Below are 15,280 nucleotides of genomic sequence, written 5' to 3'. Positions count from 1 at the left end.
AGCAACAGCAACAAAACAGACCTAAATAAAGATCAAATAAAAATCAATGAAGTGAAGCTTGTACAAGTAAAGCCCACTTAAGCGAGATGCATACAAATAAGCAACTAGATGAAGACAAAAGACATGTATGCTCTGCACCAAAAACAGAAGTTTAGAAAATAAGGGTGGAATAAAATCCATAATTTTTAAGGATGAAATTGATATAATAGGCAAAAAATATGGAGGTGCAAAGAATGACAGAGGCATAACTGTAATTCCCAAATATAATTTGTATTGTAATGACAGTGAATGGTATGGTTTTTCAAAGTGTTTTATGTTTTAAAAGAAAAAAAAAACACCAGCTGAATTAAGTAACTGGGTTAACTGTCTCTGCAAGTGAGGCAGAATGCCTATGGTTTAAATTGTGCCTAAACTAGGGAATAATGGAGCTACTACTAATCAGCTGTCTAGAATGGCAACAGTGTCTGTGACGTACAAAGAGAGATGATGAAAAGCTAGGAAGCACAATAATGGGCTATTTCTGTTACACTTGTGAATTGCATAAATGTATAAAAAGGAAAGTAATTGAGAGGCTAAATTTTATACCATCTGTTTCTTTGACCAGCGTTCACAGCATCCATTTGAGAAACAGCATTCTGCGATCCTGAACTGTATTTGAGACTTGTTTCAGTGTTACTGTCATGAATCTGGGGGAGCTTTTTCATTTCTGTAAAGATTCTGAATTTGAATCATCATCGTTGCTGTAGCAAAATAGCTCTTTGATGATGACATTCAACTTATGTTAATGTAAGATGAAAAGGGAAACTGTATAAAAATGAGGAAGGTCATTAAAGTTAATGAAGCAGCCAAAAGGCTAGAATTTCTGCACGTAGTTTGAGAGCTTGTTTAGAGACAGCATAGTAGTAGTAACATTGCATACAAGGAGAGGTTAAGGGCACTGGGCTTGTTTAATCTCTTGAAGAGGAAGCTAAGGGAGGCTTTGGTAATAAGCCTAGAGCTAATTCAAGGTCAGTTTCAGAAATGATGGAACCAAACCTGTGCTGGTGATACAACAAGGACGTCACACGTTTGCCTTGAAGATTCAAATTGGTCACGTGGTGTTTTTATTTAATTATTTTTATTTTTATTTCTATTGGTCGACTAGTTCATTACTGGAACAAGTTACCCAGAGAGGTTGTGGAATCACTGTTTTTGGACACTTTCAAAACTTGGCTAGACAAAAACCATGGCCAGACAAGATTTAGTGTCAGCAGGAGGTTAGACTAGAGCCTTCTAGCCAGCATTCCTGTAATTAAAATGAACTAATAAAATTCTGAACTGCCAGGGCTAGACAGAGTTATCTCCACTTGTGAAAAAAATAAGGGATATGAAATTGTTGAACTGTTAAATGTGTTATGTAATTTGTTATTGGACTAAAAGGTTCTAATGCAGCAAATTTTAAAGAAAGTTTTAACAAACAACAAGAACAACAACAAAAAACCTTCCAGTATGGACCAAGAAAACTACTAATGAGAAAATCTGACTTCTGTGCACTGTCCTTGGATTGTCAGTGGCACTCACAATACTCCTCACCAAAGCCTAGTTAAAGAGGTTAAGCTGCCAAATAGAACTACATGGAGCTTTCTTAGCAACTGCTTTAATGAGATGGGAAACAACAACTAGATCCAATCTTCATAACGAAGGGAAGTTCCCAGTCATACACAGCTTTGTAGTAAAAAGCTAAGATGACTAGAGAAAGATTCTTCGGTATGTCACAGTGAAGGATGAGTAGGCAATAAAATGGCAGCTAAAGTTGAATGTCCAAAAATGCAAAATAATGTATATAGGGAGAGAGAGGAGGAACATCAGTTATATATATAAGCTATTCCTGTCTTGGAGCTTTGTGTGTAGTTCTCTGAAAACATTGAATCAGTTATTAGTAGGAGGCAGTGCAAATACAGTGTTAGATTTCTTGGAAAGGAGAAAAAGCTACAGTAAAAAAAGGTTTGTGTTTTTGTTACTGTTGTTGTATTTTGTTTTGTAATTCTGTTTAAGTAGAATACCCCATGTTTCAATTGTTCCCACTACCTCTTGTCCTGTCACTAGGCTCTCCTGAGAAGAGTATGGCTGTCTTCTTTACTCCCCTAATATGCATTCATTTATACAAGCTGATTTAATTCCTCTGAACCTTCTCTTGAGGCTGAACCAGTCCCAGCTCTCTCAGCCTCTCCATGCATCAGACGCTCCAGACCTTTAATTGCCTTTGTGGCTCCTCTGCTTGACTCACTCCAGTATGTCCGTTTGTCTCTTGTCCCGGGAAGCCCAGAACTGGACACATCTCTCCAGATGTGGTCTCACCAGTGTTGAGTAAATCTGCTTTCCAGCCAGTTGGCCCCCCATCTGTTGCAGGATTTGTTCCTTGCCAGGTGCAGGTCTTTGCATTCCTCTTTACTGAATTTCGTGACGTTCTTGTTGGCCCATTTCTCCATCCTTTACACATTCATTAGGCGGATTGTGAAATTCTTTCCAAAGGATGTTGTGGAGCCTAGAAATCTAAATGAATTCCAAAAAGCACATAGAAAACAGATGGAAGTCTTGCTCCCAATCACAACACGGACCAGTATCAGACTTGGAAGGTCCCCTGTCTGGACTGGAGTATATATGGGGAGATATATGAAGCTGGAGTATATATGAGGAGAGAAATCCTTTGTTTGACTCATTCTTTATAATCTTTCCCTAAAAACAGCTGCTACTGGGCATTGCCTGGGGTAGATGGATATTTCCATCTAGCTCCAATTTCTAATTCTGGCTTTTATAACTGGTGTACAAGATTCAAACCTAAAGTGCTACCATCTGATTTCCTAATTATATTGTATTTAATGCTGTATCGGGTCTGTAATATGGATATGAAAATGAGTAATTATTCTTTGATTTCATATCAGTGTAAATGTCCCTATAACGGACAGAAGAGCAGCAAAGTAATTTTGCTATCCTTTCAGGTCATGTATATGCATTCTCTGGCTGTGCCCTGATATGAAACAATAAAGGAGAAAGTGGTTACGATGGGAGTTTTGCTGGACTCTAGACACCTATGCTTAATTTCTGATAGACACTAACATTCCACAACAAAGTATGAAATATGAGGGATTGGACACAGAACATCTGGTCTTAAATGAAGAGTCAGCAAGTTCGTAGTTTGTATTTGATAACTTGTGTAGCAGAATACAACCCTGATGTGCTTATCTAATTTCTTAATGATATTTTGCTAAACTAAGTAGAAACTAAGTTTTTGACAATTCAGGGAATAGTTTAGGAGAAGTACAGAGGAGATGCCATTACTGTTCATTGTGGCTACGACAGGAAAGGTTATAGTCTGGAGTGTTATCCAAAAGATACAAGCAGAACTTGCTTGTTGCTTTGGATAGAAGAAGGATGAAAAGAGAAGGCTTTGTTATGCCTAATGTTAATTGGTCTTTGTTACAGCTACACTCTAATGGGAAAGAAGACTTATACTTACCCAACTGTTGTCTAAAATGGGACTTTACTGATGCTAGTACAATTGTTTGAGCATGATTGGAAGTAGAATTTAGGATTTTTTGTTGAGATGGTTCGGTTTTAAGCAGGAAATTGTTATCCTAACTTGGTGGCATTTAATATTTCTTGTTTTGTTTTCTAGTGGGAGAACAGAGGTCCAGTCTGTACAGTATGGTAAAGAAAGAGCAAACAAAGACAGAGTATTTGCAAGGTAAGCAATTAACAGTGGATTGGTACTGGATCAGTAAGCCTTCTGTTTGTACTTTTTAAGATTTACGGTGTCATTTTTTGTTGGTTTTACACATGTAAAATAGAGTAACCTTTATCCACTGTTGCTGGTGGCATGACTTAACTGGATCAAAAAGGTTAATATTGATATGGGAGGATGTCTTTGGGACAGCCAGAAGTGGAAGGGAATCACATGTCAAGAAAATCAGTAAGGGTATTCTTTAATATCTCTTCATTTTATGTATTTTCAGAGAAAATGAGAACGGCCTTCCATCTGAGTAGTTTCTAGTTATATCTATTAGCCCTTTTTGTACTGTCTTTATTGCAAAGAATGATTTCGAACTATTCCATTAAAACATTGAGTTAGTGGGTATGTTTCATCCCTGATAACAACCTACAACTTAGTACATGCATACTTCCTTTAGAAGAAGTTGTGGTGGATGTCTGTCTCGATGACAACAGTTTTATCATTGTAGTCCCAATGAGGTACTTAAGAATGAAAATTTAGACTGAGTGCACTGCTTCTGAAGCTGTCACAGCATAGCTGTCTAATCACAGAAGCTGTTGTTTGTGTGTTTCAGGTTCCAAAAGGGATTAGTGATTAGGAGAAAGTAGTTGAGACATAGATTTAGTTCTTCATTCAAAAATTATGATGCATTGTTCAAAGACGTAACTGCTGCTGCATCTATGTGGTGATAGGCTCTGATCATTAATATCAAGAATCCTTATGAGCAGGGAGCATCCTCTGTGCTTTTTATCTGCTTAAACTTTCACTGAGCCGGGGAATGTCTTTTAACATAGTTACCTTTAAGGAGCTCCAGAGTTCGAGTTTATGCTCACAGGCTCTAAGTAACAAGCTCAGCAGTCTTTCTGAAGTATTTGCAAATACTGTTTTTCAGAGCATTGATAGATTGTGCCTCAACCCCCCCACACCGTCCCTCCCAAAGAGGCAACAAATCACCCTCCTCCATCAGAGTACTTCTCCCCCCCATTTGGGGGACCATTTCTGCCCTATTTCAAATGTTCTCCACATCATGATGACAGTGGTATTGTGAAACAACATCAGTAAAATTTATTTTCTTGTGGTTGTTCTTGGAAACGATTAAGTAGTTATTAGATAACTAACACTGAATCTTTAGCTTCAATCTTTTTTCTGATGCCCTGCCCCCAGCATTTTTTATTTTCCACTTTTTTGGTGGTATTTCTTAAATCTACTTTCATTTTCTTTTTTTTTCTGTCTTCCTCCTTCTCTCTTCCTTCCTCCATCCCCTCCCTCATTCTTTTCTTCCTTTGCAATATAACCTGGGTTTTTAGCTGGACACAATACAGATGCCAAGCTCCATATTAGAAGGATATGTGGGCAGAAGTACTGTGACATAGTCATTCAACAGGTCAATTTTATAAGACCAATTTGTTCTGTGTGCTCTAGACTTTTTTTAAAATCTAATTTACTTTGGGGATCTGGTTAGATTTTTGATTGGGGTGACTTTATTACTCAAAAGACACAACACAGTGTCAGTTAAGCTTTCTCATATTTATTTAAAAGATGGTTATGAATCAGCTAAAAGCTATGTATTTCACATTTCACTCTGAACTTGGCAATTTTCCACAGATAAGTGAGATGGAGGAGAGCCGGTACTTGGTTTTGAGGAGCATATGCTTCACTTTAGAAACTCTGTTTCAGTAGATGGCACTCTTCCCTTTGAGTCTAACCAGAGCAAGCACTGCTGGGGTCATTTGTCTTTTGTAATATATACTCTGGATAAAATTGAAACCCATGGCTAGAATTGCTTTGATGTTTTCTCAAGTCTTTTCTGCTTTTTTTAGTTAATAAAATACTTGACTCTTCTGTCCTCTGTAATTGCATTTTCCTCTGTTTCTGTTAGACAGAGCAATACAGCATTCATCTTCAGTTACCTTTCAAGTTATTTAGTAATGTTGATGACTGATAAACGTCTGATTCACACGTACGAATGTCACAGATTGGACTGAATTTAATGGTGTATTGTAACAAATACACCTCAAAAAGCTTTTAATAGATCATCTGCTTCTCCTCTTGTCATCTCCAGCAGTGTGAGATTAATGCATTTTCAATTTTAAAGATTTGTTGTATTTTAAAGGGTGAAAAAATATGAAATGGATGGCATTTGTCGAACAATGTGTGCTTTAAGGAGCTTAATCTAAAAACATTATCTTTAATTCCTTGTCCATTTGCATTTCAAGATGAAATACTGAACAGATATTAGCCCTTTTTGTTTTCAAACAAGCTACATTTTGCTTCTTAAGGTTTTCCAGGTATGGCGTGGGTTTTGTTCCTGGAACCTTCCTTTCTCTTTCTGAGTGTGTTTTTCTCAGACGAAGTAATCATGTCATTGAACAGCTTTTTAACCTTTCCAGTGACAGGCTTGTTTCAGTTGGTTCATCTTTTGAAAGTTCTTACAGGTGTCATTTGCTTTTTGTTATGAAAGTACAAGTAGGCCAGCTTTGCACTCAGGACTTTCTTGTAATTTAAGTGGCCACTTAAAAAATTGAATATTTACTGTTGCTTTTATTAGTACCACATCAGAAGATTTATTCAAGATCAGTTATGATCTGCAGGAAAACTACTTATTTTCAGTGACTGTCTTGAAAGAAAAAAATACGGGATTTTTTTTTAAAGCTGTACAGATTTACCGTTTGTTTTCCTGTTCACATTTAAATAGAAATTGCTCTATTTGAGCTAATATTGAGCTAATAAGGAAACTTTAAAATTCTTTCATTGTAATAAATTGATACTTTGATTTAATTTGATACTTTGTTACATTGAGATCTTATTTGAATTATCAATTTATTATCAATTATATATCAATTTATTCTGAGATGGGAAATGGAGACTGCCACAAGTGATGTTCACCTAGCTTTCACATGCCAAATAGAACATAGATACAGAGTACAGGGCGTGGAAAAACATTACAATAACGTAACATACTATAAAATAACATCCATTGTAATAAAGCAGGTGGCTTTAACCCACAATTGTCAGGCTTAGCTCTTTGTCCTCAGGATTTTAATATATAATTAGCTGAAGTAGTTTTCATGAATTTATTTTTTAAACCATATAAACATTTAAAAATTAATTTAAAAAATGGGTCTATTACTGTAAAGGAAGTAGTCTAATAAATTTGATGAATGCTTTTTTTTTTTTTGATGCTGCTTCGTAATTTAATGCAGCACTAACTGCAGCATTTAGAAGACTGTTGTTGTGGTTGTTTAGATTTTTTTTCATCTTCATTACAGCTATTCTCTCAGCCTCATTTGTTGCAGGATATTTACAAACCATAAAAATCTGTGAGAATTCCCAGGAGCATAATAAGTGACTGAACTTTCTCACTTCTATTCTCTTTCAAGTCAGGAATTGTGAGATATCTTAAAGAACATTGCTTTCCCTTGCAAAATATTCTAATTCTGTTCAGTTCTGATGGTATCTATTGAATCTGAGAGAAGGTTGTTTATACATATCATATGATAGTGTGTGGTTATTTCAGTCATTTGTATTTCTAAGCTGTTTATTATGAGGTTACAGTCTCTGTTTCCAGAAATCCAGTCTATTTGTTTCAACCATCCATTTACTCAGGTCATTTAAATTCTTCTGCTCTAAACTGTACGTGTCATTTTGTGGTATATCTGCAGATGCGTGTATAATTTCAGTTTCTTTGTCTGAATCAGTAGTCACCAGTTTTGCTCAGAAATTCGTTCCCTTTGCTCCTTGTCAAAATATAAAGTAAGGCTGTGGCTCCAGGTTATATTTCTTTTGGGGACAGAAATGATTTACAAGATTTCCTCCTGTATCCCCAAACAATTTTGTCTCTGCCAACTTGTGAGGATTTAGCATTTTAGCTGTGGGACCTCAAAATAAATTCTTTGAAACCTTTTGTGTACTATAGCTGAGTCAATACCACTGGTGTTATGCTTTTTTTTGGTTGTTATATAATTTTATCCCTGCTTCTAGTTTTTTCTATTTGGTATGGTATCACAGCTCCTATGACTGTTCTTGGTTTTTGGGAGCATGTAAAATTTTGGTCTCTGGCCCTACTCAGATGTGATTTCTTCCAACTTTTTTTAGGAATGCTTCTGCAGATAAACCAAAAGTAACATTAAATCTGAAAACAGTTTACTCAGCAGTGCCCTGTGGTGGGGTGCAGTAGAAGTATCCAGAATGAGCAGACAAATGCAGAAATCACAATTTCAAAGTTTATCAAAGCATTTCAAAAGTTTTTTGGGCTTACTTCCCTCCTCCCATCTGCACTACGTCATGAGAAAGTTATTTGAGTATTGTAAGAAATTAGTAGCAGAAAATAAATTTGCAGGAATATTTCACAATGCATCTTAAATTTTAATTAAACATCAAAAATTATTGTTAGATTTATAAGTGTTGGAAAGAGAACCAGTATCAAAAAGCCACAGCATTGAGAAGTTCAGTGCTGCGTGTGGTTATTTTTTCTTTGAAATTTCTGCAAAGACAGGAAATGGAGGCAACAAACATGAGTGGGTGGGACTCTGAGGTTAGAGCTGTTAATAAAATAATTGAAACGAACCTTTGCTGATAAACTCTGCAGTTGTTTATCATGGTAGTGGTATAATTTCTGAAAGATCAGACCATATCCACAGTAAAAGGTGAGTTTTCCTAACATTGGATTATTTCGATATGGAAGGAGGTGCTGTTTTTCTTATTTTTAAGGCTGTACTAATTTGTTGCATAGTTTGAGGAAGCTTTTCAAAATGTAGTTAAAGTGATTCAAGACACAATGGGGTGAGTTGTTTTTGAAGCAGTCATAAACTACATTTTTTGAAAAAAAAATGTTTTTCGCTGTGCCCATACTTTTGTGCCTCTCTTCATAATTTATTTTCTGTTTATATAGGCAAGAAAATTCCCCTTTTGCTGTTATTGTGCATTTAAAACAAAACAAAAAAAAACTTTCCTGTATCCACCTGTTGATTTATTTATTTATTTATTTTTTCACTGAAGGTGAAGATTGTTCAGTAGGTGTCTTTACATGTCTGTCAGTACTATATCTTCACTCCTGTGTTCACCTAATTTACCCCTGGTTATACTGTGTTCATCTGCATTTTCCCCCCAGCTAGTTTTCTGGTCAGTAGAATTTACCTCTTGGCAGAGCTGGCTTCTGGTGCTGATCTGCTGGCTGCAAATTTAGTGTCAGCAAAGTCTAGCTAATGATTGCCTTTGGTTAATAAAAGAATAATGAGCTGGTAACATTAGATATGTATTTCAGTTCTGCTGGTTTCTTTTTATTTTACCCATTCAGAACTGTTTGAATTCGCTATATTAATAAAAATCTCTAAAGAGGTTTGAGTTGCTCACATTTGAAGCAAATTATGTAAATGAGAATATTGGTTTAATTGACTTGATATTAAGCTAATTATTTCAGAATCAAATTAATACTGCTTACATACAGTGATCCATTCAAAGAAGCTGGATGTCTTATTTCTCGGCAAATAAACAGCTGCTATTTTGTCTGTTTTCAGTTATGGATATACTGCTAGATTTTTTTCAGGTGGGTTAAGGCCTGAATTAATAGGATTTAGAACAGCCCATCTTGCTCAACTTTGATTTTTCTAGCTGTTACTTAGTAAATCTTTAGAACAGCAAAGCAGCATGCAGCACATGTTCAGAACTGCATCAGGACATAGGGAGGGAATAAATACAACAAACAAAAGTTAAAAACCTTCACACCCAGATCACCACTGCTTTCGTACCAAACAATGACATGCATGTTCCCGTTTGTGCAGACAGATTACTCAACGTGAAGTTTGCTTTTTGTTTTTTAGACTTTTTTTGGTAATACTGAGGATGGTCTACTTAAGGTGATGGCTTGTATTTAATTTAATTTCTGTGAGAAGAAAAAATGTATTTGTAGCTGAAGTTCTCATTTTCAGAAGAATGTAATTTGTGTGTCAGTAGTTCCTTATTTTCTCAAAGTTCCTTCTTTCTGGGTTTGCACTTTCAGTAAATCTGTAAGGTGATAATGATAAGATGAAAATAAAGAACAGTTACCATGTGTTTAGGGCACAGCAAAGGCAGAAGTTATTTTGTGATACGGGTGCATGGAGCTGGGGAAGGAAATGGAGGAGAGCATTATGCTGGTACAGTAATATGTTGTCACCTTATTGTCCAAAGTTGGAGAATAAAGAAGAGTTTAGTGATAAAATACAAAGGCAAATGGGAACGAAATGATTGTGACTGAAATTGAGGTATCGTGGGGGACACCGGTATGACTGAAGTTGGCTAATAATAGAGGAGATATTGAACTATATAGCATCATCAAAGTAGCAGAGGTGAAGTAAAAACTCACTAATACAAAACGCAAGGATGTGTATTTAAGGGTTGTTCAAAATAATTTTTGTTGTTGGCTGAAAAATCTTCAGTTAAAAACAATAAAAAGCTAAAGTCTGGATATGTTTAGATGCAGTATGGCTGAACAATCCCATGTGATGCCACTAAGAGAAAGGCAACCACAAGCCTTGGATGATTCATTTCACACTGTCCATTATTAGAGGGAAATACAGTAATTCATTAGATTATTTAAAGTATGGTTTCATCTGTACTCGAGACATATAAGAAAGAAACAGCAGAAGAGGTGAGTATGTATCCTGGTATGACTGAAGGATGAGAAGAAAAAGTTTCCTCAATATCAAGAAATAGCAACAAATAAAAATTGATTCATTTCTTATAAGAAACGATGGGGATAATGACCTCAAATTAAAGGATGTTTCTGGCACAAAACTGAATGGAGCCCAAAAGTAGCTCACTACAAAGATTAAATAGGATGATTGCATCTCATTTATTGGTGTCAAAACATGTTCTGGAAGAAAGCATGCGTCACCTTGAAGGAAAAACCCTCATGAGCAGACAAAGTCCAGCAGTTTGGTTGCCGTGTTCCTTATTGCCCTGCTCTCAGTTCTTCAAAGTCTTTGGAAGCTTTTTTGGGCAGATGTTTGCACAACTTTATTTTCCTGAGACAGCTGAACAGTTCTGTTACTTAGTGTATTTTTCTTTTTTGAGTTCGTACCTCTTGATGAATATTCTGTTTGAGTCAGATTCTCTCTGAGGCATTAGAAATGCCTGGTGAAGTTTTAATAGGTTCCTTTTCTACCTTTGCCTTCATACCAGCCAACAGTATTTAACAACTGTATTTCACTGATGTTCTCATACAAAGTACCAAAAATGGAGTACAATATATTGAGAAGATGCAACACAGCACATGTCAATACAGTTTCGCATTATTACATTTCTGTTTCCATATGATTTGGTTTCCTTTGATAGAATATCCAGAGTTCAGTTGTAGTTAATTTTATATAATGTTGTTCTGACTTCTTATACTTTCTGGTCAATCATTTTACTTTCTTCTTGTAGATCCCCCAGTAAACCCTTAGCACGGAAATTGATGAGTGGGATGGACTGGGAAGTAGTGAGTAGGAACTCACTGTCTGATGATAGGTTAGAAACCCAGAGCCTACCATCACGGTCTCCACCTGGAACCCCAAATCAGTAAGTAGAATTGAATCTCTCCCTATAAGTGACTGCCTCTAATGGCAGGGACCTACTTGTGTAATAAAAGGACTAATGCTTTATGGAGACAAAGTACGTGCTGATTAGTTCTCTGGAACATTTAACTCCACATGAGAAACAGTTCAGGGGTGAATTACAGATACTTTTCACTCAACCTATAGAAAGATGTAGCATGCTGTCCTAAATTTGAGCTTGATTTCTCTCAAACACAGTTAAAACTGAATTATTCAATTGGCTAAGAAAAATGATATCTGTGTGATATTTTAGAAATAATTAGTTCTGGATAATTTTGCTTATTAAAACTTTGAGGAAAATTACTCGATCAGAAATCCTTGCAGATTTATTTCCCTCAGTATTTCTGCATTTCTTTTATTCCTTTCAAAGCTTGCTTTTCACGTTAGAGCTGTGTTTTATGTTAGTTATAGTTATGTTAGTTGGGGGAAAATCATTTCTGATTTCTTTTGGAAAATAACTACCTTTCTCTTTCAGTGTGCTGAAACTGTCTTAAGAATCAGTATTAGCCAATTTTGTATTACTTAAGCAAGAAGATTTTAAGATTAATTGGCATTGCAGTAGGTTATTCAAAATAAGGTTGTTATAAATACCTGCAGCAATTTAAAAATTACTTTTAAAATTGTATAATAAAGATGCTTATAGTATTGCATACCTTAATCATTCATGGTTCAAGGCATTTAAAGAATACATGCATATGTCACAATTCTGGTTTTCACATGGGAAAGTTTTGGGTCACAGAAAGGAAATGACTCTCAGTATAATGCTTATGATTCTTCCAGGAGAAGATGTTGGGGATAAAATTTTCATCATAATGGACATTAAGGTTCTTCCATGAACAAACAGGATGCTTATTCTCAGGGATTTATTTGTCTTCTCATTGAGTGGACTGTTAGTTTAGTAGCCTTTTCATTGAAAGCATTATCTTTCAGGTTCCTCTAAAAATATAAAAAATAGCCGTTTAGTGTTTTCTAAAGTGTGCAAAAAATATTTTCATAAATAAAGTTATGAAACCTAGCACATCTATCTGACATAATTGTTTCAGTGATTTTTTTGAAACCTGAAATTATTTCATAGAACTATGTATGTGAACATATGCTTTCACTGAGAGGAAAAATTGTTTTTCTAGCATTCTTTCGTAGTGGTGTAAGAAATGTAGGTTAATAATGAAATTCTTTTCACATTGCATTTCTATGCTTTCCCTTTTAGTCGCAACTCTGCCTTCACTCAAGAAGGAGCCCGGTTACGACCCTCATCAGTTGGACATTTAGTGGACCATGTGGTTCACGCTTCACCAAGTGAAGTATTTGTGAACCACCGATCTCCATCTTCCACCCAGGCTAACAGCATAATACTGGAATCATCACCGTAAGTTCTGTTGATTTGTTACTGTGTGGTAGCATACAGGGCTACTGAGGATAACAAGTCAGAAATCTTTGCCATAAAGAATCTAGTTTTAAATGTCTGGGTCGGTGGAGAGCCAGAAAATCTAATAAAAAGGTAGCCATTGCTCAGGGGCTATTAGTGTAAGACTTAGTAAAAATTAAATTATACAGGAGTGAAAACCTGTATCTGAGGTGTTCCTGGTACAGAATTGCCATACCTTTCCCCTTGCCCAATGTAAGTGTGGGTTTGTTGTGACCATCTGTGTCTGGATGTGAATGTAAAAGTTGGTTTTGGTAGAATTGGAGTGTGTTGCTTTGTGATACAAGTTTTAAATTCCCATGACTTTGGAAATTTTGTTTTTTGTCAAAACACAGAAGTATGAGATATACAAACTACTCAGCCAAAATACCTTGTTAGTACCCCAGCATTCCGAGGTTCTTAGTATACTTTGTACATTGTTATAGAGTATATTTCTATTTTGTTTAAGACTGCACTGTTTTTCCTAGCAATCTGAGTATTTTTTATACTGTAAGAGCACTATGCAATGATGATGAAAATGTAGTATTGTATATTGAGTTCAAAAGGATGACATAGCCTTTGTAGATATGAATTATAAAGATCTTCCTTTTTCATGCAAGGGTTTTCTTGCTTGATATAGTTGTCATCTAAAAGATTATATACTCATTTATAATCAAAATTAATTATTATAGCAGCTTGCAAACTAAAGCTCTTCTTTGTAAGGATTCTATACGTGGATTGAAGGAATTCTATGGGAAAAAGTATTTATTTTCAAACAAACAAGAAAACTGAGATATTGAAAGATTTGAAATGCTTGGAATAAACTGGTGGCCACACTACCGATGAATTGGGGGAAAAACGGTGTACAATATAAGTGATAGTAACACTGCTGCTGTATCTTTTTATACGTAGATACACATATAATTCTAAATTTACCCTCATAGTTTTGTATAATCTCTATAAGCAAGGAAATTATGCAAATGGTTTCAAAATCATTTGAGAACTATAAAATAATGTGCATAATTACATTTTGATAAACAGCTGGTGTTTCTCAGGAAAAAAATACACTGGGAATGTATTCAAGGTTTTAAAACCTCGCTTGGACTGTACCTTCCATTTCAACAACTTTGCATAATTTTGGGGAGAGAAATAGAATAGAAACTTTTAAGGTTCTGTAAAATAACACAAGTTCCCTTTTTTGATGGTCATTTTATTTTATTTGTGTGGCAAAGGAATCTCAAAACAGGAACACTTGTGAATCTGTTTTTCATACTTGAGTTTTACTGTACTGAGGCCACTCAGGTTCCTTCAGTTCCAAGACAAATTAAGTCACTTATGAGAAACTCATCTTGAATGGTAGAGTGATACAGTGGAGTAAGCAAAACTCTAAAAAGCTTTTATTCATATGCCTTTACTCTAAATTTGAGTTGTAAAATATATTCCTGAAGGTTCTTTGGATTTGTTTATTTAATACCTGATTTGTGTAAGTTACCATAGAAACGAACCTTAAAAGTAGAGAGGAAGTGGTTGTGCAAGTTAGTTATGCAACTATGGGTGTTCTTCATGATTTTGCACTTTTTCATGCCCGAATAGGAAAAATGTTGCTCTTCCATCACTAAGATTTTTTTTTTCCCCCTTGTTGGAAGTTCAGAAGTGGAATTTAATCTCCCCCTATAGACACTTAGTATAAGGTACTTTTACGAGTGAGGATATTACTGTGAAAAATGTGAACTGTGAGGGTTTCAGAGTCTTCTGAAAGTCTCAGGTGATGTTATTGATTCAAGCTTTGATATTTATGAATGAAAGTAGTAGAGTCACAAAGTTTATATTGACCGTATAATTCAAAATGGTGCTGGTTTACACCCCAAAAAAATACCCTATATCTTAAATATTTTGATTATTCTGAGTCGGAAGATTAGAGTAGTCCATCTGCGAATTTATTGGAAATTCCTAGTTATGGATCAAATTTGTGTGTGTGAGACAGTAAGAAGGGCTAACCTGACAGTCTGTATAGTGCTCTCTGGAAGTTTGGAGTCAATACAGCAAAAGAAATTAGAGTTTCAGTGCAGTTTAGAATCCACATGTGCTATTCACAACAGCTTGTAGTTTACAGAGGTAATTATAACCTTAACTTCCAAAAGCACATGATATATATTTAGCTTAATGAACTTACGGGTATGTGTATGAAATGTTTGCTTAATATATTATGAAAGGTCAGACCGGATATCTGTAACAAAAATACACAAAGGTAGTCAGTGTGAGGTTTTGTGTGTTATTTTATTATGATGTAAATTGCTGAAAGCAGAAACAGAGAGCTGCTTTGCCTGCAAAACAGGCTGCTTTCACTGCCATTGTCTAAGCATTCATAAGGAAATTCAAAGCTGACTGGGCAAATATAAAGCAATGAAGTTTTTGCCCAAGGCTTGATTGTTAGTTCTCACAATTCGTTATGCTAATGTATTACAGTACTTGCCTTGCTGCTACTAATATGCTCATTTAAGTAACTTTTCCAATCTTTTCTATAAGTTTGTATGTTCTGTAGGAATTTGCGTTTGT

At 35.5% G+C, this 15,280-nt stretch overlaps 1 protein-coding gene across 4 annotated transcripts in view; it reads left to right on the top strand.

The window, feature by feature from the left end:
• PTPN4 (protein tyrosine phosphatase non-receptor type 4) overlaps window positions 1–15,280 on the top strand; it is an 84,821-nt gene that overhangs the window by 44,341 nt on the left and 25,200 nt on the right. For all 4 annotated transcript variants that reach the window (XM_035331992.1, XM_035331988.1, XM_035331989.1 and 1 more), the window contains 3 exons: window positions 3,656–3,724; window positions 11,153–11,287; window positions 12,530–12,688. In XM_035331992.1, coding sequence (XP_035187883.1) covers window positions 3,656–3,724; window positions 11,153–11,287; window positions 12,530–12,688 — 363 coding nt within the window. The remainder of the gene's footprint in view (window positions 1–3,655; window positions 3,725–11,152; window positions 11,288–12,529; window positions 12,689–15,280) is intronic.

The sequence above is a fragment of the Oxyura jamaicensis genome, chromosome 7 (assembly GCF_011077185.1).
Source record: "Oxyura jamaicensis isolate SHBP4307 breed ruddy duck chromosome 7, BPBGC_Ojam_1.0, whole genome shotgun sequence".
NCBI classification, from domain to species: Eukaryota; Metazoa; Chordata; class Aves; order Anseriformes; family Anatidae; genus Oxyura; species Oxyura jamaicensis.
Note: the sequence above shows the minus strand (reverse complement) of the source record. Positions and strands in the feature narration are given on the sequence as shown.